This window comes from Macaca fascicularis, chromosome 6, assembly GCF_037993035.2.
Source record: "Macaca fascicularis isolate 582-1 chromosome 6, T2T-MFA8v1.1".
NCBI lineage: Eukaryota > Metazoa > Chordata > Mammalia > Primates > Cercopithecidae > Macaca > Macaca fascicularis.
The window spans coordinates 77,835,690-77,862,974 of record NC_088380.1 but is presented as its reverse complement, the minus strand read 5'-3'; the positions used below and the strand labels follow the sequence as shown (position 1 = coordinate 77,862,974).

Here is a 27,285-nt window from a genome sequence, read left to right as displayed (position 1 = left end):
GTCATCTATTAAAAGGAATGGTGTACCCGTACGTATTGCGACTAGGATGAACCTTAAAAACAGTATGCTAAGTGACAAAAGTCAGCCACAAAAGACCGCATATTGTACCATTCATGTAGAATGTCTAGAATAGGCAAATCCGTAGAGACAGAAAGTAGATTAGTGTTTGCCGGAGGCTGGCAGAAGGGGTAAATGGGGGGAGTGACTGGTAACATGTACAGGATTTTTGAAGTGATGAAGATGCTCTGAAATTGTGATGGCTACCCAACTTTGTGAATATACTAAAAACTACTAGATTGTGTACTTGTAAAGGAGTGAATTTTGAGCAGGTGAATTATACCTCAATTTTTAAAACGCATCAGGAGAGAAAATAACAACTCACAATTTACAGGTACACCAAAAGTACTAGTTGCACATTAATGAGTATTTCCAAACTTACTGCAAGTTTTGGGAAAGAACCTTAAATATCAGCCATGGAGAGACAGCAAGTCTAAACATAGCTTTAATATTTTATCAAAAATAAAAATTTCTTTAATTAGAAATTCACTAACTTTGAATTATTTCCTATCATGTTTTTAGTGCCTACTCTATGCTAAGCACTTACCTATATCATTTCATTTAATCTTTTAACCCATTAATACATTATGACCCAGAAAATAGGAATGATTTTCCTCATCTTGAAAAGAGAAACAGTGAGGAAGAGAGGGTAAAGAATTCGCCCAGGAACACAAGCCTTTCTGACACAAAAGGCCATGTAATAATTCATTCCAATGGGTTAGATTATTTTTAATAATATGAAATTGAGAGGTAAATGAAGAAAATTGACAGAATATAAATTGCCTAAGAAATACTAAAAGGGACAGCATCTTCCTTTCCAAAGTAACTCACACCTACACAGCTCTTGACAGATTTCTAAGCACACTCGTACACCATCTCACCTCATGTCCATAACCACCACCTGAGGCAGGTGACAAGGTATCCTAACTGCCTATGGACTTTGGGGCCCATATTTGCATACACAGGATTAGTGAAAAGACCCAGTGTTATCTTTAAAGTAGGGCATCTTCTTGGAACCACATTTTGGCATCTACTTTGTACTTGAAATTTTTCAAAGTTTCATTTTTTTCCTAGTCTACAATTTAACTTTCCCCAATCCAGAATGCCTTCATCCCAAATAGCATGACAAAATACAGTCTCACCACAGCTGAATTCTGTACTCAGGATGGCAGCACACAGTCAAACCCTGCCCTAACCCAGGTGCAGCTACTCGGACTGCCCCTGGTCTCTGTGAATGGCTGGTGTATGCAGCCAAACTGGAAAGCCATATGCAATAGCCCTACATTAAAATATGTGAAGGTGTACTGCAGTTCTTATATAGAAGAGGTAAGAGTATAGGCCAAACCGAAGTAAACTTGAAAGGAATATGGGAAATAACATTTGCTCTGTGCCAAATACATATTATACCTCATTGCAATCTCAAAACGGTATTTAAAACCTGAGTATTATTAGGTTATTGCAAAACTGATTGCGGTTTTTGCTATTAATATTATCCTCTTTTTACAGATGGAGAAACTAAGGTCGAGGTGATTTAAATAATTTGTCTGTGATCAGGTAAACAGCAAATGATAGAACTGGGATTTTACCCAACTCTGTACAGTTGCAAATTCCATGTTCTGTTCTCTGCACCATACTGCTTCAACCCAAAAAGCATATTTGAAATGCTTACCAAAAATGACATCCTGTCTTTTGATGACATCCTTCTCCTGCCTATTACAAAATGAGGGATCCACCACAAGACTCCAAGATTCTGCTTCAAACTCCTGGGCATCACTGCTGAGGTCACTCCACAGAGAAGAATCCACAACATCTAACGTGTGTTTAGAAAAGAAAAGCCAGAAGTATAATAACGCAGCACAAATACACCTTCATAAGTCTACGGATTCCTCACCCTAAATAAATCTGCTATGAACATGGAAACTATTAAACCAAAATATATTAACATGGAGTGAAACACTTTTTTTTTTTTTTTTTTTTTTTTTGAGACAGAGTCTCTCTCTGTCGCGCAGGCTGGAGTGCAATGGTGCGATAGCTCACTGCAACCTCCGCCTCCCAGGTTCAAGCAATTCGCCTGCCTCAGCCTCCTGAGTAGCAAGGATTACAGGCATGTGCCACCACACCTGGCTTAGTTTTTATATTTTTGGTAGAGATGGGCTTTCACCATGTTGGCCAGGATGGTCTTGAACTCCTGACCTCAAGTGATCCGCCCGCCTCAGCCTCCCAAAGTGCTAGGATTACAGGCCTGAGCCACTGTGCCCAGCCAGAGTAAAAACTTCTTAAAACTGGACTGATGAAATGGTCCAAATTAAGACAGCTTTCATGAACGCAAAGAAAAATCAGATATTTAAAAAGAGTGATTGTTTATATGAAGGAAAAAAGACATTTGAAGATTATTTTGCTTGTTTTGGCCTGCTCTATTTTAGTTTTATTTTTGGTAACCTACAGAGTCCATAATGTGTGTACACAATCTTGAACACATGAACTTCTTCTGCTCTGGGTTATTTTGCACCGTTTACTAAAATCTGAATTGTGTACTCATCCATTTGGTTTGCTCTTGACTTGCTAAGACACAAAGCAGTAAGTACTTGAGTCACAAATGAGTGCAGGTTTTTCTGATAAAATTACAAACAAACCACACATACATACATGCAACCCTCGCCCACCACTCCCCCCATACACACTCCTCAGGAAAACTAAACCCTATTTACCCAATGGCACTCATTAGAGAAGTTCCAGCTCAGAGCAGTACAAATGAGATGACAATGAATTTAAAGACTTAAGATTAAAATAAAACAGATTCCTGGGGCAGAGTCCACTCCTCTCTCTTGTCACTACTCTCTTTCCATTTGTTTTTCCTTCTTACTGGTGCAGCTTGGATACAAAAACCAATTTCCTAGATTAAGTACTGCCCTATAAAATACGCTTTAAAAAAATGCTTTAATGGCTGGGCACAGTGGCTCATGCCTGTAATCCTAGCACTTTGAGAGGCCGAGGCAGTTGGATCACCTGAGGTCAGGAGTTCAAGACCAGCCTGGCCAATGTGGTGAAACCCCATCTCTACAAACAATACAAAAATTAGCTGGGGGGGAGGGGGGATGTGCACCTGTAGTCCCAGCTGCTCGGGAGGCTGTGGCAGGAGAATCGCTTGAACCTGGGAGCTGGAGGTTGCAGTGAGCCGAGATCATACCACTGCACTCCAGCATGGGCAAGAGTGAGACCATCTCAAAACAAAATGTTTTTATTCCCCTAGGAGGCAACAGATGGGGTAAGTATCTCAGAGATCCAAAGAAGACCAGTCTCAACTAATTAAAGTATGTTTTGATATAGGATCCTATTCCAATTCATCAATGGCTAGAAAACATTTTTAATAAGAAGCACATAATATATTTCATTCTCCTCATTATGCTTGTGACATTCTTTTAGTAATATGTCTATTTAAAATTTACATCCTATTTCCTTGGTCACTATCTGGTTGTCTCCTCTGGGGCTAAATTTTCATTCTTTTAAAAAGTAGAACCTGTACCAAAGAGATACCCTGAAACAGACTTCATTGAAAAAGAAAAAAAAAAAAATGCTTCAATCTTATTTCCTTCAGAAAATATCCTTTTGGCAAATGCTAACAAAAACACAAATAAATGGAAGTGTGTCTTCTCCTCACCTTCCATTATGAAAGACTCTGTAGAGGGAGAAGAGCCCATGGACTGTAGCAGCTCATCAGAATGAGACCTGCTTCTGCAGCTGTTACTGTCACTCTCAGACTCCAAGGATGTGGCTGACCTCCTGAAGTTAGGAGAGAGGGAGGGGAGCAAAGTTAGCCCCAGCAGCCTCTCTGAGCCATTAACACGTAAAAACACACTCAGCCTTACCTTTCCAAGGTGGTGCCTGGAACACTTCTGGACAATGGATGAGCGTGTCCCGCAGTCTCCCTCTTTCCAGTCGGCAATCCAACAGGCATGGAGGAAGAAGGGTGCAAGGAGAGACCAGGCTGTGGGATGTCTCTAAATGAAGAATCTGGAAATCGGAACAGATGCTTCATGTGGTTTCCAGGTCAGTAATTACAAGCAAAAGTAGTCACTTAAAAGCCAGAAAGCTAAACCCTGCAATGACCACTTGTAATCTGTCGCATGCTCTGCCTTAAAACCAGTCTCCCTGCTACATCCTGACCCTTGCTCCTAGTGTCCCTTTCATTTGACACCCTCCTGACACCCATGCAGCAGGCCTACTTCCGCATCTCCACTTGGAGACTGTGGGTGTTTTGGATTGCACAAACAAACAAGACAATGGAATGGAGAAATACTGCGCCAGCTTTCCATAAATCACTGCTTGTACTCCTTGGAGCCAGCTTTAAATAGTTGCAAGGTGTTATTAGTACTGTTACTGAATGCATATTGTGTGTATAAACAAGCATCCACACACGGAGAACACATCAATGGAATGGAATGATGCTGGAGAGCCTATTCTTCACGGTATAAGGATCTCAGGCAAATGAAACCTGCAAGCCAAGCTGGGCTATTCTCTCTCACACATGGAAAACTAAATAGGGCTTCTGTATTTTTCTGGTCAGTTCTAAAATATTCTGGGCAGAGATGCATTTACATTTGATGTGTACTATAAATGACTCAGAAGACATTTCAGTCCCATATTACAGCTGTGTAGCATATACATTCTCAAGCAAAAGGGGAAAAATACTAACATAGATCCCAGATATTACAAACCATTTTACACATGCATAAGTTAGTTTTATTCTTACAACTCCCATGTGACGAGGAGTAATACATGGTATTTCATCAATTCTAATATACTATTTTCACATTTAACCCTACGAAAATGAGAAGCCCCTTATAACTAACATCATCAAAGAGACTTTTGGGGTCAAGGCAAAAGAGTGATGTGACAGCTGTTACTACCTACACCAACTTAACCTAATATAACGTTACACCCAATAGCATGTTACCACAAATTTGCATGCCTAATTGTCCCCTGATTAAAGTGGTTTTAAAATATCAGTCACACTTTGTTACATGGAAATGAAAAGTTACTATGCACTTAAAATTCCTGCCACATGTCAAGCAACACAACTTTACGCAGAAGACATCACAAAATCTCTCACAATAAAGCAAGAGATTTTCCAGTTTAGGAGACATTGGTGTGATTGGTTCTTGTATGCAATGTAAAGAACTGTCAAAGGGCACCAATTATTTTCAAGAGAAACTGCTTAAATTTCAGCAATATACACTTCAGGAAAAACACAGCCACCGAATTTTAAAATATGCAAACAAAACTCCAGCATGCCTTGAAATTTCACGGTCATTCTAAAGGTGCTAATGAGATCATAGCCTCAAGCACAGCTAATGAAACACCAGGTAACTATAATAATGAACACCAGAAACTGATAAGAATCTATAGACTCCAAATTTGAAGATTTTTTCCATCAAACATTGCAATTCTTAAGAAGAATGTGGTGTGTATTTGTATAGACAAATATATTACTGCAATATTACTATACTATGCTACTGCTAGGAAAACAAAGTAATGTACATTTCATGTAGTATTTCTCTTTTCCTCGAAGGATTATTAATACATCAGCAGAGCATATTCCACTAGACAGCATCTTAGAATTGAAGCAACATGGTAATACCTTCTCCTTATAGCCTTCCCTAATATAAAAGATCATATGTACATACAACACAAAAGTTCTTAGGCTGGGCTAGAAGTTGATAGCCTTCTTGACCACTTTATAAAACTAAAAATTATGCCAAGCATATGTTATGAAAGAAGAAATAACTGGATAAATGAGAAAACAAAAGGAGATATTTTTATAATGGAAAAATGTGTAGTATGTATTAAATTTTTTAAAGTTCTTGTCGTTTTCCACATCACTTACTTCCAAGGATGGTCTGTGGTTTGTTCTTGTTATGTTTCTCTTGGAATTTCTGGTAAAGAATATTAGAAACACATAAAGTAAGATCAAAGTATCACTGGACTGCAAGAATATCCACATAGTTACACAGAACAGGATTCTTATCTACATCATTTTTGTTATTTTATTTCTAAGAGGAATTCAAAGCGAAATACATTAAATGCAATGAAGAGTAAAATGTGATAAAACGCGCAAGTTGTAATGAAGGGGGCCCCAAGAACACGTGCCTTGCCTCCTGAACACTCCTGGCTTCATTAAAAGCCTCGGGGAACCAGAAGTCTCCAGCTCACGTGTACAGACCCAGGCTGAAAGTTCCTAACAATGCTGCCTTTCTCCTTCTTGTTTCTTTGTACCTCCTGCTATCCTTCCTAACTATAGGAGACAACCACCTGGAGCATTGAAATGTCACCTTCAAAACAGCCCTCAACTCTGTAATCTGACACAATATGTGTTCCTATCGACACAGAGGTTTGCAACTGCAAGTTTCCCCCTGAAGGATCATCATGCTCACTCACGTGCATCTGTGACATGACTACTGAGTGGGAAAGAAAGGAACAGAATCACAGACACCTTCACCTACTCAAGCCCATTCCCAACTACAAAGGACATTCTTCTAGTCCAGTGGTTCTCAAACTGAGGTCTCAGAACCAGCAGCAGCATCATTACCTGCAAACTTGTTAGAAATGCACATTCTCAGGCCCCACCTCAGATCTATGGAATCAGAAATTCTGGAAGTGGGGCCCAGAAATCTGTGTTGTCACAGGTCTTCCAGTGATTGTGAGGCTTTCAGACATTTGTGACTTCCTACTCTGCTCTTCATTTGCATGTACCCAGGGCTTGCACTGGTAAACCAAGCAGGTCTCTACAGAAAGCCTAACCTAGCTACAGCATATAACACAAATATCTGGACTTGAGCTTTCCTTCCATTTCTAACAGTGTACAGTTAAGCAAATAACTATACACTTTGAGCACATGTTATATTATTGCTATCATGATCGTTTTAGAAATAAATCTATAGACGGCAATAAAAGAGTAAAAGCTCAAATAGATACTATGAAGCAACCATGCTAGATACAATATTCACAGATTACTGAGCAATTACCTTGGTGCATGGAGGCGCAGCATCTTTACAACCCTTGTGCACATTTGCATTACAGTCTGAAATAAAGGGAAAAGATACAAAAGCATCCATCTTACTTAATTAGTCTGAAATTAATAAGACTGCATCATGCTTTTACTGGTCATTATAAAAATAACACATAAACATTACAGATATCTGGAAAACTGAAGAAGGAAAGACAAATATTTAAATCACAGGTATCCTCACACCTCAAGCACAAGCAGACTGCTATTATTTTAATCTCTTTGGCGATATTTCTCCCCATATGCACAGGATCTTATCAATTACTAAATCTGGAGTTAGGAATGACATATACTTCTGCGAAGCTTCTGTGTCTCCCTGAGAACTCACTTCCTATTACATGTTTTACATTGCATGGGATTTCTGACACCTGGCTGGTAGTAACTCCCCACTCCCACATTGGGTAAAATGCCTATCACAACCAGAAGAAAGAAACTCTTAATGCTGGAAAAAAAATGTATTGTGAGGTTTTGGCAAGAATTCCTACTAACTAGAAGTTTTAAGTAGTCTAATTAAATGAGAAATGTTAGCCCTGAGCCCATTGTTTTATATCATAAAAGATCCCATGTTTTATATCATAAAACAATGGACACACGTCATAAAACAATGTCATCTCACTGGAAGAATGTAAGGGAATGTAAGAATGTAAGGGAATACTTTCCCTGCCCCTTTCTGCCCACGAACACAGACACTGAGGCTGTCCTCATGGAAAGCTCCACTGTATGGGCACTGGTTGCTGCCAGGGTGCTGTCTTTGGGTCCTTTCCCCTCCCACCTCCACATCACCACCCCCCACATACTGTAGCATAGACGGAGGAGCCTGGGTGCACTGGAAATGTATGCAGAAGGAATCCTTCTGTGGGAGTGGAAGATCCCATGTTGGTCCATCAAAGCCACACTGCATAAGTGCCACTGACCCACTGAGAACTGGGCAGGAAGCTGAGCCCTACAACTGTCCTCAGGCTGCCGGTCTGAAGAGGCATTTCAGTCAACACGCCAGTGGCCAGCAAGCAGGGCCCAAGGCTAATCTATGCACTGGCCCGGCTGATAAGTATCAGATTCAGACAGCCCTCTCCTCATGGCAGAGTGAGTAAATAATAGAGAAAATGTAGACGCCGTAAGATACCACAGAACAAAGTTACACCAACAACTCACCAGAAGAAGCAGCCACTGAATACTAGATCCAGAAATAGGAAAGAAACTTTAGATACCTGAAAAATTGTTCTTGATAAGAGGCAGAAGACGGGGGCCTCAGTAAAATAGAATGAAAGGGCATGAAGGGAGAACAGGATGTGAGACTTGGCCTGCAGGAGGAGAGGAAAACAGAGCTTCGTGAGACAGGCAAGGACTGCAAGGAAGGGAAAGAGACAAGAGCGCAATCTGAACTGAATTGAGAAGAATCTGTGTGGTGCAGACATCAAAACCAAGCTATGAAATTACACTGGAAAGCCTCCCTCCAGAATGTGGAGAAGAGGAAGGGTATAATTATCAAATAGACGTCATACAAACAACATAGACAGCAGAGTTCACACTTACCCAAGGAAGAGATCAGAAAAATTAGATCAGAAGCAGTGACAAAGCCACCATAGACAAGAATTCTATAAAGCTGAAAAAGCACCCAAAACGACACATCAAAAGTTCTCACTGTTTCCTAAGAAAAATAATTAAATGACACCTATACTATAGACACATCTTGACAATATCCATATGATTAAAAAATGAAAAGTCCTCAAGCATAAGGCAGAAAATGAGGGTTATCAACAAAGGAACAGGGTCAGGTTGGCCCTAGACTTTTCCACTATGATAATAAATGCCCAAATCTATTGCAGCAATGTTGGCAAAGCAACGAAGGGAAAAGACTTTGGTCTAAGAATTTATTTAACTAGGTAAGTTGTTTTTCTTGTGTGGAAAAAAAAAAGAAAAAAGAAGATATGTCCCTTGGTACACAAAGTTTCAGATCGACAGATCACTCCTATTTTAGCCTCTTGAGGACAGAATCAAAATTAGGAGTTCAAGAAGGATTCACTGTAGTTTTTCTGTTTTTTAAAGAAAAAAAGTGAGCAGTAAAACAAGTTAAACTAAAAATCCCATCTAAAAAGTTGTAGGTAGAGACAGTTGAATAAAAATGTCAACTTTTTTTGAAACAGAAAATTATACTTGAAAGATTAAACATAATAATCTTATAAAGAGAATACTTTAATAATTAATTCAGTGTATTAACAGAGGCTGGGTGGGGGAGAATAAACATAAGGGAAATAAAAAAGTATTAAATTAGTAGCCTTCCACAGCCTTAAAGCTACCATTAGTTGATATTAAAAGAGCATATCTTGCCAAATCCCTGGAGAAGACAAAAGCAAACACCACATGGTCTAAATAGCTAAACTAGACATCAAGGAAAACAGCAAAGACCCATAAAAGATATGTTGGTAGCAGTAAAATTAAATGTAAAATTTTAAAAACCCTGTTATAAAACAAGGTCCTTCAGCTACATTGTAGATTATGCCTAGCTAAATTAAAGACATGCACCTCAAATCGAAAACACTGAAATAGTTGAGAGAAATACAAACAAATGGAAAGCAGGAGGAATATTAAGTTCAGACAAAGTAAAATTAAATGCAAAAGGCATCTAATGACATTAAAAGGATAACTTTATGTTAAGGTTAAATCTACAATGAAGGTATGATATATAAATTTCTGTGTAACAGATAATGTAACATCAAAATAATAGCCAAGAAACTTATTTATAAGCAAGGGGAATTTTATAGAAATAGAATTGTGTGGAAAATTAGCAACTCAGGCTTTAACAGAGGAAAATTACACAAGAATTTTGAATACTTATGCAATACTATGTGTTGTTTTATATCATATCTTGCTTTAAGATTAGGAATATTAACCTTCACAATTAAAAACAAAAATGCACCCATGGAAAAAGATTATTTAACCAAAACAGCAGAGGCTGTACGTGTCATATTTGTAGTGCTCAATGGAAAAACCTTAATGTGAATAAGCAAAGTTTAAACCACCCTCTCCCCCGCCAAAAAGAAATGCTGTAAATTTTGAAATTACTTCTAAAAAAATTGTGGGTAAAAGAGGAAATCAAATATACACTTTGACCTACTCATCTGATTCTATAATTTAATCTTAGGCAATTGCCAAATATGTGGACAATCATATGTGTGAAAGAATGCTCATTGCCAAATTATTTATGTTGTTTAAAAAATTAGGAAAAAATTAAATGTTCAAAAACAAATAATTAAAAACATTTGATGTCAGCATCAAATGAAACAGCATTAAAAGCTCACATATAGCTGGGCATTGTGGCATGTGCCTGTAGTCCCAGCTACTCAGGAGGCAGAGGCAGGAGAATCGCTTGAGCCCGGGAGGCAGTGGTTGCAGTAAGCCGAGATTGCACCACTGGACTCCAGCCTGGGCAACAGAGCAAGGCTCTCATAATTTTTTATGGTTATAAGGAACTCCCTTAAAATATTAATAGTCTTTAAGTGGTAATATTATAAATAAAAAGTTTCTGCTTAAACCTTGTAACCTCTATGAATACTATTCCTTTATTAAGAAATGACTGTTTTTAAAGCTAAATGTATCCTAGGTACTTAATTTCCATCACATTCACTCAACTCAATGAACTACAAAAGTTTCCCTTTCAGTGAGCCCTGGCTCCCTAGGCTTTACTGGTCGCCAGCTCTGCATGAGTGATTCGGGACCAGCTTTGTGAGAGCTGCTGTAGGGGCTACACGGGAGTCACCATGTGATTAGGGCCCTAAAATAACTTTGTTTCTTTTAATAGTCAAAACCCAGGGAGACTGTACATAATCCAATTTTAAATGGATATGAAAGTGACAGGCAGGAGTTTGGGCCACAGTGGTCAGGGAAGACCTCCAATGAGGACGTAAAATACCAGGATCTATGCAGAGGAGTGGGAGAAACTGAGAGGAAGGAGATGATCACAGGCAAAACGGCAACGGCAGGAAATCACCTGCAGTGGGAGGAAAGGGCAACGGAACTGGCAGGGCCTGACTGTAAACTGAGGCTGAAGGGGGCCTAGGGGTCTAATGAGCAGGTCACAGACGAGGGAACCAAATGCCCATGGGAAGAGCTCGGACTTAGCCCAGTAGACAACAGAGGTCCTTAAGTTTACGTGGGCTGATGAAAGTGGTATTTTATAAAGATTACTGTGGGAAAAGTATGGATCATAAATTGTAGATGAACATATCTGGAAAGGAAGAAACTAGCACAGCTCCCTCCCAGCATTCTAGAAGACGGTGATGAGAATCTCCCAGAGTGGCAACAGTGAGAAGGGAAAGAAAAGAGTGACTGTGCGACATTGACAGGAGGGACAAGAGGGCAGTGGAATCAAAGCAGCCAGGGTTGAAGCTTGTGATGCCAGGAGCACGAGCCCAAGGATGGCCTGTTGGGCGTGGACTTTGAGGTCAGTTTTAGACACGGTGGGTTTCGGAGACGATGAAATCTCTGAGTGATGATTCCCACACATGGTCTTTCTACGAGCTCCTGTGCCTGCCACAGTCTTAGTTTATACCTGTAGTTTTTACCATAATTCTCAAAAGGGGCCATAAATTACACAGGTACTCAGCCTCTGGGCAACTGAACATGGAAATACAAAGTGAGGAAAGAAGATATTAATATAGGAGTAATAGGTCTAAATATGATATTTTAGAATATAAGATTGGATGACTATACTTAGGAACAATCAAGGAAAAACGAACAAGTGCCCAAGAACTAAGTTCTGAGCGTACCCAGTATTAGGGAAAAGGAGACAACCCAGGTGGTAAAAGAGAAGAGTAGTGTGCCACGGAAAAGAAGAAACATCCCTGAAAGGAGAGATGTCACCCTGGAAACAAGAGACCAGTGAGTCTGAACAATGAGGAAAGACTCAGACTTGACTAGAGAGTGACTCTCACTTTCCATCAAAAGCAGAACTTCTGCTAAGCAATATGCACAGAGGTCAAAATGCAGATGGTTAATGAAGAAATGGCAGGGACAGGCTTAAAAGCAGTGGGTGGAGATTATCCAACTTGAGGAGTCTGTCTTTAAACAGGGAAGGGAAAGGTCTTGGGTATGGCCAGGGATGCATCGAAGGGCTCAAGTCCACAAGTCCACCCACAAGGATGGAACCACAACCTAAGAAACACATGCTCATCACACGAATGAACCGACCGCTGAAGTGTGGGCAGCCCAGAAACAACCCATAAATGCTACTTGGAGCAAATCTCTAAAAATGTAGGAAATTAAACCACATCTGAGCAGCCTGATGCTACTTCAGATCCAGGAAAAGAAAGAAATCAAGTGTTCAAGGAAAGCAAAATTCAAACATGCAATAAAGACAGCATAATCAAAGACAGGGTCAACTGTGAGAAGAAAATTCGATCTGCCTCTAATGCCATATGCGGATTGTATTTTCATCAGATGTCCAGCTGTAGATAAATTTTTAGTTCAATCATTTTCAACAAATTTAATGAGGAACTTCAGATGTAAACTTCCCCTGCTCCTCTCTTCCCTTTGTGCTCCCATCCCACCTCCCAAATATTCCCACAATTCTGGCAATCAACAAATACCCTGAAATCTATTCTGCCTGCCTGCACCTCACTACTTTTTCTCTGAATTATTCTTTCATTCATCAGTTATTTACTAAGCCCCTAGTATGTTCTAGCCACTCTGCATATAGCAGAGAACAAATTCAACAGACAAAAATCTAGCCCCCATATGCAAACTGTATAGTAAGTTAGATAGTGGTAAATATTCTAATGGGGAAAAGTGCCAGGAGGAGGCAAGGACGAGCCAGGTACTGGGTGATCAGGAAAGGCTGCCTGAGAAGCTGTCGTCTGAGTGATCCACGTGGGTATCTGAGGAAAGAGGGTTGCAGTCAGAAGGAACAGCCAGAGAAGGCCCTAAGGCAGGAGCATGACTGCCATGTTTGAAAAACAGCAAAGATGCCAGTGTGACTGGAGCAGAGGGAGTAAGGGAGGGAGAGGATAGATCGCATGGGAACTTGTTGTCATTGCAAGGACTTAAGGACTTCAGTCTATACTTGGGGTATAGGAAGCCATTGGGAGATTTTTTGAATGCAGTGATATATGCCTTAGCAAGCTCACTCGCTAATGCTTTGAGAACAGACTTTAGGGGTAAAAGCACAAGGAAGCCAGTTGGAATGCTGTAGAAATGGTAGCTTTAGAGCGGAATATCAGTGGTAGTAGTGACAAGTGCCTGGGTTTTATATGTTTTCTGAAAATAGAGCCAAGAGGCTTGTTGATGGATTGGATGTAGGATGTAAGAAAATGGGAGGTATAAAGATGTACTCCAAAAGTTTTGGCATGAACATGTGGTTGGAATGATCAAGTTGCCATTAAAAGCTGAGAGCATCAGCTTTTAGGTGAGCACAGAAGGAGGAGATTGTAACATCTGAAACACTCTTTAGACATCCAGGTGGAGACATAAAGCAGACAGTGAGGCATACAAATCTGGGGTTAAGACAAGTTATCAGTTATGGACAAAACATACTGACTCTAACCAGTATCAGTCATTGCTTGGTAAATGGTTCAGTCATATGTGTCGCACTGAAAAGGTTTATGTAAATGTATTGAGCAATAAGCCTCTTCTCAAGGTTACTGTCAGGAGATGAAATGCAAAGACAGCGCACATAGACCTGAGAACTTACTGGAACACTGCAGTGACTCTTTCCCCAGGAATGTTTTATCACAAACCAAGCACTGCAGAACCCCAGAGAAAGTTCCTGGGGCAAACTGATGTCGATTTAGCTTCTCTTTATCTTTGGCATCCTTGCTTTTTGTCTTCAGATGCAGCAGCAGCAGTAGCAGGAAAGTGGGGGAAAATGAGAAAAGGAAAACGCTGTGAGCCAACCTTCTTACAGACATCATCAAGCAAAGTCTCTACATTTTCCATCAGAATATAAGGATTGCACACAGAGGGACACCATAACACCTAAATGTGATATTCTGGGCTTTAGCAATATTCCATAAGAAATATATGTAAACAAAATCTAAAGTAAGTGATTTTAAAGGGAAAGTAGAAACTATACTAACTGCTGAGAAACTAAAACATCTATATTTTATAGAAAATACGTGAATAAGTTTAATTACCTTTGATTTATTCCGAGGGCTAGTCATCCTATTCATGAGGAAACTGAAAGTTCGACTCACTTTATATTTTTCAGACTCTGATTTGGCAGGTATGATGTATTTATCCCATTCTTCTTCCTGAATTCTACAAAAACAGAATCTGTTATAATGGCTTTTAGGACATAAAGAGGAAGAACAGCATATATGTGTGTGTGTGTGTGTACACATATATGTATGTGTATATATTTTTTTCGGTTTTAGTGGTTGTTCTAAAGAGAAAATTTATTTAAAATACACTTATAGCATAAGTGAACAGACATGTGATTAGAGCAACAATCTCACAATGTCAACAATTACAGAACACAGGTGGTGGAAGTGGGTATACAGTATATAATTCTCTCAACTTTTCTGTGTACTTGAAAATTTTCATAATATAATATTAAGGAAATAAACCTTAGACTTATAATTTTACCCTGAAAACACTCATCTTCCTGTTTACTATGCTAGTAAGAACTCCCTAGAGCACAGACAAGCCAAATACCCAACAATATGCAACTGGATTTTATTTATTTTTGGAACACAGAGATAATAGTCAGTAGACACAGGTTTCCTTTGTTGATACAGCCTGAGAAACAGACTGCCTGCCACTCTGTGAAGCCTCTCCCACTCAGCACGATCTGAGACTCTCCAGGTTGTGGAGGAGAGAGGCTGTGGATACTCCATAAAATAAGCAGCAAGATAGAGGTAACTGTACCCACCCATGAATGCCCTGAACACCACTTATTTTCTTCTAATCCACAATACAATTATTCTCTAGAAAAAAAACATATCCAGACTATGAAAGTTACAATTCTCCCTAGAGCTTCCTCTGATAATCTTATATTTCTATTATCATTACTGAGGAAAGAATAAATTAAAAATCAACCTAAATATCATGTCAAACCAGGTAACACTTCTGTAGATGATTTCCATAGGGATTATTTCCTAACTAAAGTCTCTCCTACCCCCTAAAATTCTCACCTTTCCGTACTGATAACTAACATATTTATCTCTGGGAAGTATTTAAAAGCAATCAAATTACTGATACACACCAAAATATATATTATTATATTTTGTGAAAATATTGCTTTCAATGACAACTTTCTAGGACTTTGATTTTTCTTATCTAATTAATGACAGGCTTAGACTAAATTATTTCCAAGACCCATTCCACACTTTAATATGGTACATATTATAATAAAACTTTAAGTTATTTAAGCTCTACATTAGGTTTTAGAGTTCAAACCTGTTAATGCATTTAGAAAAAAAAATAATAATAACACATGGCTTAAGAGCTGCCTCTTGACCACATAGATCTAAAGGTATAGTCAGAACAGTGTTATGTCCTGTTACTCAAAGCCTACACAGTAAATGAAATTAGATTTGCTGCGTAGAGAAAACATTTTGAAAGGCAGAAGAAAAAGGAAGTGAATAGAATTAAATATACTCTATGCCAAAAGAGTAGTGAAAGAATCTCGGACCCTCTTAATTTCCTTTCTACTTCCATGCTACCTCTAGTCATTTTTACCTAGGATAACTGACTGGTTAATAGAATCCAAAATTTTCCATAACCTCTGGTGTCTTACACATCCTAATTTGAAAAATTTGTGCCATAATATTCAATAGGCTCACTTTCAGAACTGGGGGAAAAATACATTTGAGAGTTTGAAAAGAGTCCTCTCTTGGAAGGCCTTTTGTGACCCCACAAAATGCTATCCAATGTCTAAGAGAAGAGAAGAGTGATGAGGAGACCTAATGTCAGAATTAAAAAATGATTAGGTCATTACGGATTTTGAGGTCAAGAAACCCCTTTTCTATTTCCCAGCAAGAACACAACTAAACTATTGCAAATAAAAGAAAATTAATTCTTGGTTACCCAACTCTACTTTCAACTCCCCTGCTATAGAAGACTATATCAAAAACGACAGTTTCCAAATTGGTTAAAAACTTATAAATGCACAATTTACCATATCCTTTATACTTCTACAACATGATACTTTTTTTTTTTTTTTTTTTTTTTTTGAGACGGAGTTTTGCTCTTGTTGCCTAGGCTGGAGTGCAATGGCGTGATCTTGGCTCACTGCAACCTCAGGCTCCCAGGTTCAAGCGATTCACCTGCCTCAGCCTCCTGAGTAGCTGGAATTACAGGCACCCACCACCACGCCCGGCTAATTTTTGTATTTTTAATAGAGATGGGATTTCGCCATGTTGGCCAGGCTGGTCTGGAACTCCTGACCTCAGGTGATCCGCCCACCCTGGCCTCCCAAAATGCTGGGATTACAAACGTGAGCCACCGAGTCCGGCCAACACTTCAACTTTTTAAGCTGAGGTTGATAAGACCTGAGAGATAACAATGTAAACATAAAAATGCTGAAACATTAAATATAAAAACTTAAACCATCACCCAGCCTGGCAGAAATGTGAATATCATAGTCATAATCCACTATCAGATTATGAAGATGGGTAATACAGTATAACCTCTGGGCAAATGTAGAAGGTTGGTTGCTTCATGTCAGATCTAATTTAACTATGTGATATTTACCTATATTAAAATTAGGCACTTTAGAAAATAACTGAGAAGAGAAAACCCTCAAATAATTTCATAATAGAATTTAAATAGCTTTTACATTTGTAAGAATCTGGAAAGATTAAGTTCTTTTTAACATCCCAGAACGAGAATGTCTAATCTCTATTATGAGTTTGTTGACCGATAGCATCACTCACAATAAAGTTTTACAAACCCTTCTTTAGGGCCTCTAATGGTATTGCCTTTTCCATAGGTAAATAGACATTTAAAATATATTAAGAATACAGATTCTTAATATTTTAACCCTTAATCTATTTAAAGAATTGGCATCTGAAGTGTTTTTTTCTTGTTGTTTTTGGGGTTTGGTTTTTTTTTTTTTTTTTTTTGAGATGGCTGTGTCACCCAGGCTAGGGTGCCATGGCGCGATCTTGGCTCATTGCAACCTCCGCCCTCCAGGTTCAAGCTATTCTCTTGCCTCAGCCTCCTGAGTAGCTGGGATTACAAGTGCCCACCACCACATCTGGCTAATTTTTGTATTTTTTAGTAGAGACAGGGTTTCCTCATATTGACCAGGCTGGTCTCAAAGTCCTGACCTTAGATGATCCGCCCGCCTCGGCCTCCCAAAGTGCTGGGATTATAGGCATGAGCCACCGCACCTGGCCTAAAGGGATGAAAGAAGTTCCTGCTGTGCAGATTGAAAACTGACACAGTGGAACTTTTGTTAACACTCAGATCCTCAGATTTGAAGAAAGAGGAGGAGAAGGAGGAAATATATATAATAGATTTAAGACAGACGGTGGTAGTAAAATAATCAAGTCATGCCATATAATCCTTAAGAAATTAGAATAGAGTGCTGGAATGAGCCTGCAAGGTATAGAGTAAGCTCATTTTTTACATGGATGTCTCCTTTTCTAGAAACTAAGTGATTCGTACAAATAAAAGAATATCAAAGAAGGCACCATCTCAGGTAAATACCTACAACATGACCAAAGCAAAGCATTAGGTGTGGCTTGGGATCTTATTGGCATATCCAACAAGATAAGATAGCAGGAATAGAGTGGGTGAGATGAAAGATCTACTTTACTAGATACACCAAGGAATATGACTGAGAGAGTAAGATGCTTTCAGGATGTAAACCAAGAAAGATTAAAGAATAGAAAGAAATAGAAAACAAAAACAGGAGTGACAAAGAACGAATACTCAGATAAAAAGAAACTTCATACGCGTGCCATCGAAGTTAAAATATTTTATAGACTACTATTTAGCCAAGTATAACATTGGCTCCTTTGGTCTTAAATCTCTCTCTTAATGAAAAATAAATATTTTTTATATTTTTAATTTAAAAATATCTTGATAACAATCCATTACTTCTCCAGTTGTTAAAAAGATAACAGGGAGAAGACTGCTAATCAAAATGATGACCAAGATGAAGATCAAATTCCAGAATGAGGAAGTAAATTGCTTAAATGAGGTAATAAATGTAAGCTGCTTAAAACAGTACAAGGCACATACAAATGTTCAATAACTGTCAGTAATTACTGCTTTTGCTATCATCATCCTCACTGCCATTGTCATGAAGTCATCTTCATCATCATCCTATCTTTCAAGGGCATTCGTAACCTTCCTCTGTTTGTATCATTTGAAAGTTTCTATTCTGGTTTCAGAAAAAAGAGAAATGAACCAAAGGAGGCATTTTCTTATTAATACTTTGATTCTGAGATTTAAAACAAAACACCCCATCTTGATCCGTATACTAAAACGTTTCAAAGTTTTAGCATTAATCTCAAACAAAATTAAACCATTTCACTCTTTTCAGATGGTCTCTTAAAGTCAAACATGTGTGCCATTCTGGCACTTGTTTTGCATATAACCCTGGGGCTATTTCACAGTGTGACTCATGGGCAGTCAGTTATTCAACACCAACAAAAACCAACCATCATGCTTGCACACTAGTCTGCTTCCCAAGCTATACTACAACAACAGTTTCACCTTCTAGGAGAAAGAGAAGCTTAGGTTAAATCTGCCTCTCAACCAGGAAACTGATCATGCTTAAAAGTCTTCTGCATTGCTTATTCTTTGTTTCCAGCTGAAGGGCTACTAGGCAAAAATCCATAGAGAGACAGTAGGGATATTTAGGCACTTTCTATAATTGACCACCCAGGGTTCTATTACTAAAGGAAGTCCTCTAGTCACGGTGGAACAGAGCTAGAGAAGACATGTTGCTTTTCTAAAACAGGTGGTCCTCACACTGCTCCCCTTGAAGGTGTTTGGCTTTGAAGATACCCAAACAGAACATGCTGTCCCCAGTCCTGAGGCCTGCACAGCCAAGGACTGAATGGAGAGGGCTGGCAGATCTATCCTGATGCAGATCCCAGAGGGAGCAAAGGGTCTTAGGCAGGCTTGTTACATGGAAACCTCTCAAGAACTAGTGAACAGATAGCAAAAATGATGTGCGGACATTTCCAAAGGAGGATCATGCAGTTCTTCAGGAAAACTGGAACAGTTAAAGTACCTTTTTCCTCTTGGTGGCTCCGGTAGGCTGTAAGCTCTTTGCTCTACAAAACACAACAATAAAATGAAAACTAAGGCAGACAAACTGGCAGTCATATGTTAGTCTGAAATGCATACTCAACCATATTGTATCATTATACACAATACCAGCTAGAAAATAATGAGAAAATGAGTAATCTTATATAAGTAAGGCATTGCTCTGGCTTTTTTTTTTTATCACTTCCTGTAATTTAAAGAGGGTAGGGAGAAATATGCCAACATTTAATGACTTTATGAACTAAGTTAGCATCAGCAAGGGACAGCAAACATTTTCAGAAGTGCAGAAAATTAGTTCTATCTTTTTGGATACTTTTCACTAGAGTCATCCGTATTCTTCATAACACTAATCCCCTAACATACGGAACCAATAAATAACCACTTTTAAACAAAGCTCAAATGAAGTCTTGAAGGACAGCATAAGAAGAGTTAATTTTCATATAGCTGCAATGTCCTTATAAAATCCTAGCAGCAGCAACTTCAGAGATGTCCTCTGTGGCTCATGGGAAAGGGAGGACCGCTTTTTTCATTGGACTTGTAGAGGGAGGCAGAAGGGGAGGCTCATGCAAGCAGCTTGGAGCCATCTTGTTTCCAGAGTCGAAGTACTTACTACAGGGGTGGAGGAGAGACACTGATTTAGGCAGTGAGAGAGCCTGAAGGAGGAGGCAGCCACTGTGGAGCACACCATCTACACAGCAGGGACAAATCCTTCACTCTTGCAATCCACAACAGTGAAGAGGCAAAACTAGGTTGCAAGGGGAAATGACACATAAGGAGGAAAACAAATACATATCCCCTGAAATGGGTAATATCAAATGTTGCACCTAAAACTATCTTGTATGTAATAGGAAATCTACTTTGAAGAATTTGAAGGCTTTATTTTATGAGCCATTATCAAGTGTTTCTCAAATTAAGTCATAGGCAGAAATCACTATTCTTATGGTAAATAGGCCGAGGTACCAAGAGAATAAGCCACCAACTGTTCAAAATCCAATCAAATTCCATCCATCAGCTCACAACGTTTTCAAAAGTACGTTTATGTCATTCCTCAAATTCTTAAATGCAGAACACCTTTGTCCCCCTTGGTGAGACTGTAGTTATCATTTTAATATTGGCGATGTTCCTATCTACATAAATCTACAATAGACCAAAGGGAATTATAAAACTAGATTCTGTTTTACAAACATCAAAAATAAAGTTGCCATCATCGTACTCTTGGCTCAAAAAAAAAAAAAAGACACATGAGAAATTACAGTAAGTAACTCTTTGGAAGTGACAAGGAAGACAGAATATCACAAATAATAATAAAAAGGACAGAAAGCATCCTAGATTTGTATATCTGCATTACAGCTCTTATATGGGAGCTTCCCGCTGGGACGTAAGGAGACTTGGACTCTGTTCGAATAGACCTGAAATTTTTTAGGACTATTCAAAACTCATCAAGAAAGGATTTGCAGCAACACAAACGTCAATTTACTTTTCATAGTCCTATGGTATTGACTGACCTAAATGGTATCAATCCAAATGTTTGCAGCCATATAAGTCTATATATTGGAATCTTCATATATTTAGTGAGTAGCCTCAACCTAAATTGCCTGGTTCTGTTACCTTCTGGATAGTATCAAACTTCATTCAAGTGGCCTTGTCTTTAAATATACTGTCTAAAGATAAGGTTTTGTTTACTGAAAACCAAAGCAGTTGATATCAGCTTTTTATTCTTTCTAACTCAAATGCAAAGGTTTCAGGCTTGCATGTAAGGTAAAGATATCCTTCCTTGATCATTAAAGAATAAGTAAATTAGGGCTATTTTCCCTGGTGAACAATCAGTTTCCTCTTAATTGTGTGGTCAATAATTTCAAACTCTAGAGATATCTGACTTCATAGATCAAGGACCACAGATCTAAAGGCAACGCCATAATCTGAAGCACAGAAAACTTAAACATGTTTTCCAAATAATAACAATGTGAAGTTAATTCACCAGCTGGGACTATCAGTGAAAAGGTGTCAAGCTGCTATTAAAAATATACCAACCTAAACTAAGGCTGGGGAGACCCAGAGACCTAGAAAGAATGCATAAAACAAAAAACAAAAATCCAGAACAAATTCAATCCATCTTTATCCTGTCCTCTCAAGGGAGTTGTATCCTTTCTTTCTCTTGTAACTTTTCCTCTTCTCCCATTCCAAAAATAAAAACTGACATGTATTATCAGTCTTGATCTCTTCTCTTCTACCATTACATCCCAGAAAAAGGAAAACAAAAATCATGGTAGCATTTCTTTTGTATTTTATCTATCTTTTTTCTCATATTCACTCAACAAATATTTATTGAACATCTAGCATATATGTCATTATTCTAGGACAGTATTTCAAGCACCAAGATTATGTCTTTAGTATTGTTCTGCATGGCATAAAAATGCAAAATAACAATTTAATAAGCAAGAATAAGAAAAAAGAGAGGGAATAAAATAAATCCTATCTTATATATTTTATCTTGAGAAAATATTTGAGTAGTACTTAAGAGTACTTAAATTCATCTCTTGCTTTCTGAATCTTTTAAGTCCCTTTGAGGATAATAGACTAATTGACAATAAAGATATTCTCTAAGACACTGACAAAAATTTCATTATAATGCTATGTATTATGCATTGGCATACTTTCAAATATGCTTTTTAATATAATTATTACATATTAATTACAGAAAGTATGAAATAATTACATTTCAAAATGGGGGCAGGTGAAAATGGGAGGAGTGACTTAGAGAGGATACAAGGGGAGCTCCAAGTTGTACATAATTTTTCCATTTATAGATCTGAATTCACTTGAAAATTCAAGATGCATGTTTATGATTTGCACTCCTTTTTGTATGTATCCTATATTTCAATTAAAAGTTTATCGCCTAAAAGTTATATTTCTAATTGCTTACATTGCCAACAAAAAAATGTTGATATATTTACTCATGTTACAAATATGTTATTTCAACTCTCCAAAGTCCCTTTCTAAAAAAAGAAAGAAGAAAATCCATTCTGCAACACTCCGGCTCTGAGGAGTTGGATTATGTTAGCAACGTATATGTGAGACAAAAGTAATTTTTATAATTTACTCAAATAAAATCCTCTAAAGCCCTCATAATAATATAACTGGAATCAATTCTAATTTACACTATCCTTGAGGAAAACATTTTACTCAAAGAATAAAGCAGCAGAGAGGTGTGTATGCATTTGTAATTTCAACAAAATCAAATCTGATCAAAATCAAATTTGGCTGTTATCCAATGAGAAAAGAATTTTGTCAGGCTTAGAAAAACCAGTTACGAAAACAGAACTAAAAATTCTTGTCTGCTGTTCTTGAATATTTTATGTACTTATACTAACTGAAAAATCTGTTCTGGAATAAAGTGTTTTCAAAGCCAAATGTCAAATGATGCTTACCTTCACTTGAATTGCACACTGTTAATTCACGCACCAAACGAGTTTTTCCTAAAGAAATTTTGGGTGATGAGCAAGAGTAAGAACGTGAGCGAACTCCAGAAAGCAATGATTCCTAAAAGAGATTATAATAAAGTTTTTAAAAATTTATACATGAGATCTGAAAATATGTTTACCACCTCAAATGTTACTAAATTAGCACCTTTGAAAAGAAATTCAACCTGAACATTTCTCATATGATCTCATTATGTGTTTCTGTTTTCCTCTCACAATTTTTAAAACGTTATTGTCATTTTAATACTTTAGCAACCTTCAGTTTGGGGAATAGTTCCTGTATATACTATAGAATGCAACTATGATATCCTAGCCAACTTGACTAAAAATGAAAACTTAAGACAAATGACTTTTTCTTTGTATATTCAACGAGTTTGACTTATTATTTTTACCTGAGGTGTCAGTTATTTTGTTATTTTACTGTAGCCCTCCAACAAAATTCTATATTAACTGAGATTTCTACATTTAAGGATTACTAGAGGATAGTGGAATAGCCACTTACAATTATAAGAGTTTTTTAGACTTCCAAACCGTGATTTAAATTTATAACGTTAGCTGCAATATTTAGGGAAAAATATATCCAGTTAATATACAAATTCTTCCAATCTGTACTCAATTTGATGGACCTTCCATCTAGCACTTTCTGAGATGGATGTTTGAATATCACTAATTTATACATCCTTAATATTACTGCTTTTAAATGACCTGCCAGTTTTGTTCCTGTTGTCCCAATTACTTATTATTCCTATCATTATATTGGCAACATACATGAAAATGCAAGATGGCAAGATCATTAAGACATAGTTTTCTTATATGTTCCAGAAAATTTAAGTGAATATGCAATAGAACTCCATTGAAGCCATTTATAGCACCCAACTTCTATCCCATAAAGGCCTTAGGATTGATCCTGCCCATGCATTTTTAAGATATCGCTTAAGGTTAAAGCTAAAAGAAAATAATGCAAAACTCTTTACTAAAATTAAACCATCAGAAACTGACCTTCACGAGCACTGGTCCCTTTTGTTCCCTCTAAGGAAAAACACATGGTTACCCTAAGTTCATTAGTTCAGTTAAGGAGCCTGGAGGAAAGCTGAAAAATAGAAGCCTGACCTTGCTTCAAAGGGCCTTGGGCTGTGGCTGCTATCTTATTGGGGAGCACCTACCGGGCCTGGATGTCAAGAAGGCCAACCCAAGTTGTCCTATAACCGTAAACAGTGAGCTGGCCACTAAGAGCCCTCCTCAAAGTCATGTATATGTGGTAACCATTTGTCATGACAATGGAACTTTGAAAATTGTCCAAAACTTTGGCAAAAAGTTATACTGGGTAATAACAGAGGCAAGGCAGGTATACTTATGGGACAGATTCTTCCTAAAAATGAGCAACATGAAACTGTTTCAAAGGACTGGATTATTTTTCATCTAAGTAATGATGAACTTTTCACAATTCCACTCAACATGCAAAACTTAGAATTATCTACATAACAACCATACAAATTTCTCATTATCCAGAAATACCACATGACCTTCAGATGCAAAAGATGATGGCAGCTCTACAGGTCTTAGAATAGAGGGTAGAGGATGCAGGATCTGTGCTTAAAAGACCCAGAATTGAGTTCTGATTCTATCACCAAGCTGGTGATACAAAGCTGGATAAAACTCTAACCTTTCCAGAATCTCATCTACTCAAAAAATAAAATTAAATAAAAGCACTACTTATGTAATAGGTGAGTTATGAGGCAATTATATATTGTGTACATACATAAAACATATTTTGTATATTATAGGGCATGCTACAAAAATAAGGTATTATCATAACAACCATACGTTAGAAAAAGAAGTTTTGCCATAGCACACATTGTTTTACAGTAATAAGTAAACTCAAGAAGAAAACAAGTAGAAAATAGCAAATCAAATAGGAAAAAAATAATATGTTCAAACACAAAGGGCTTTCTTACATTCAGAGGAATGTATTTAGTTTTTAATAAATAAATAAGTAAATAAATAACAAAAAAACAAGCACACCTAAATGAAACTCCAATGTGAAATGGCCAACAAGAGAAAACCTGGCTCCTATGGAAAAGTTGACAAAATTTGTGATGTTCCGGATTAGTTCAAGCACCCAGAAATGCTCAATAAACATCACTTCTACCTTTTTAACATCATTTACCTCATCACCAGGGCCACGCAATAATTTACATGAGCAAAACAAGATTGATCACTAAACTCATTTAATACTATCAGTTTTTCTCCCTTTGCTTAAGAGATGATGGGAGAAATCATTGTATGAAATGATAAAATTTTCCAAGTATGTGAAAGAAAGATCGTATGTACTCATGGTGAATTAATGAAAACGTAAATCAGCCATTTTGAGTAAAAATCATAAAAATTAAAACACAGTGGAAAGATTTAAAAGACAGACTCAATCAGATATCACATGGGTCCCAAAAAGTAGTTCATATGTATGAATAAAATATAATATGTCTTTCAGACACAGATGGGTAAATGTAGACAACATATTCTCCACACTTGCAATATACCAAATTTATACCAATAAGAATACCTTCGACTGTAGATTACTTGAAAGAGGAAGTGATTCAGCCCTGGAGATATTAAAATCTGGTTCAGTGTTAGTCTCAAAAGAGTCCAATTCATCCCCACTAGGAATCCCAGTTCTTGAGGAGCTCTGAGACCCTGGAGTGTAACAGATGTGCGACAGCTCAGAATGCCCTTCCCCTTCACTGTCGGCGTCCAAGGCATCAAGGCTGGAACTAAAGCACAAAGCCAGCAAGTAAGTAAAGAAGCAAGGAAGGACACAGAGCATCATTGGTTTCTAATTCTCTGAATCCAGATTCATCGGGGTGGGGTGCAATAGGTATTCATTTAATTTCCAACTAGTATTTAATTAGCCTTTTTCTCCTCCCTCCAAATCTCTTTTTAAATAAAATTTTATCTTACCCCAAATGAACATTCCTACCTTGCAAAAGCCATTTCTTTCTTTCATTTTCTTTCTTTCTTTCTTTCTTTTTGTTTTTTTGTTTTTTTGAGACACTAGTGTTCTGTCGCCCAGGCTGGAGTGCAGTGACACAATCTTGGTTCACTACAACCTCCACTTCCCAGGCTCAAAGGATCCTCCCACCTCAGCCTTCAGAGTAGCTGGGACTACAGGTGTGCGCCACCACGCCTGGCTAATTTTTGTGATTTTTGTGTTTTTTGCCATGTTGCCCAGGCTGGTCTCAAACTCCTGGGCTCAATGGATCCACCCACCTCAGTCTCCCAAAGTGCTGGGATTGCTGGAGTGAGCCACCACACCTGGGGCAAAAGACAGTTCAAATACCTGAAGAAACAAAAGCTGGTTTGAGTTAGTACTAACCTCACCACTTCTGTTTTGTAAATATAATTATTGATATCGCAAGTCCCAAGTGGTAACCCATCAAATATTTCAAATGCTGGTGGAAACAAAGCCACTGGGCTGTTTGCAGGGAAGCCTCTGGGGGGGATCTGCATGTGACTAAGCTGCAGGAGTGTCATTCTCTCCCCTGTCCCTCAGCTGGGAAGCTCAGGAGGGCAGAGGCACACCAAGGAGAGATGTGTGAAGGTCCCACCCATCCGCCCCAGGGCCATGTCAAGACACAGTTCTGAAGTGAGTCGTGCAATGTCCCAAACATGTCATACTAAATGATCATTTTTAGAGGTTAAAAAAAGATGATTCCGAGGCTGGGCATGGTGGCTCACACCTGCAATCCCAGCACTTTGGGAGGCTGAGGTGGGCGGATCATGAGGTCAGGAGATTGAGACCATCCTGGCTAACACAGTGAAAACCCGTTTCTACTAAAAATAAAAAAAATTAACTGGCTGTTGTGGCGGGTGCCTGTAATCCCAGCTACTTGGGAAGCTGAGGCAGGAGAATGGTGTGAACCCAGGAGGCAGAGCTTGCAGTGAGCTGAGATCGCGCCACTGCACGCCAGTCTGGGCGACAGAGCGAGACTCCGTCTCAAAAAAAAAAAAAGATTCCTTTGAAAACTCTACCTTAGAACCAGGTAGTAATTCTGTTTGACAACAACTTTTTCCTCATTTAACTTTAATAAACCATGAAATTAAAAGGAAAGAATTTGACCTTCCACATCCCAGGTCTATTCCATAATATTACATTTTAAACTATTCAAACTTGGAGGCCAGTAACTTTCCTGGGTGCATGTTAATGCACGAAGCATTTCAAATGTATGTTTTGTGGGTTTTTTTTTTCGGTTGTTACAGTTCTGGAGTTATAATTTTAATTAAAAAACAATGAAACTGTCTTGATTTTGAAATATGAGAACCAGAAAATGAAACTTTGAATTAACCTGTTTAGGTTATTTAAAAAAAAAAAAAAAAACAAACCATAGGCTATTTAATGGACACAGTAAGTCAACTGAACACATGGTGTGAGTCCTGGTCTTACTCTACCATGCCTCTAACGCAAACACAGAG

General features: G+C 38.1%; 1 protein-coding gene across 4 annotated transcripts in view; it reads right to left on the bottom strand.

Annotated features, from left to right (window-relative positions):
* Window positions 1–27,285, bottom strand: part of ARHGEF28 (Rho guanine nucleotide exchange factor 28) — a 311,888-nt gene that overhangs the window by 64,929 nt on the left and 219,674 nt on the right. For all 4 annotated transcript variants that reach the window (XM_015451604.4, XM_005557142.5, XM_005557143.5 and 1 more), the window contains 10 exons: window positions 25,379–25,586; window positions 22,768–22,879; window positions 19,305–19,347; window positions 14,248–14,371; window positions 13,806–13,938; window positions 7,080–7,135; window positions 5,942–5,990; window positions 3,924–4,068; window positions 3,716–3,837; window positions 1,727–1,867 (listed from right to left, as the gene is read on the bottom strand). In XM_015451604.4, coding sequence (XP_015307090.3) covers window positions 1,727–1,867; window positions 3,716–3,837; window positions 3,924–4,068; window positions 5,942–5,990; window positions 7,080–7,135; window positions 13,806–13,938; window positions 14,248–14,371; window positions 19,305–19,347; window positions 22,768–22,879; window positions 25,379–25,586 — 1,133 coding nt within the window. The remainder of the gene's footprint in view (window positions 1–1,726; window positions 1,868–3,715; window positions 3,838–3,923; window positions 4,069–5,941; window positions 5,991–7,079; window positions 7,136–13,805; window positions 13,939–14,247; window positions 14,372–19,304; window positions 19,348–22,767; window positions 22,880–25,378; window positions 25,587–27,285) is intronic.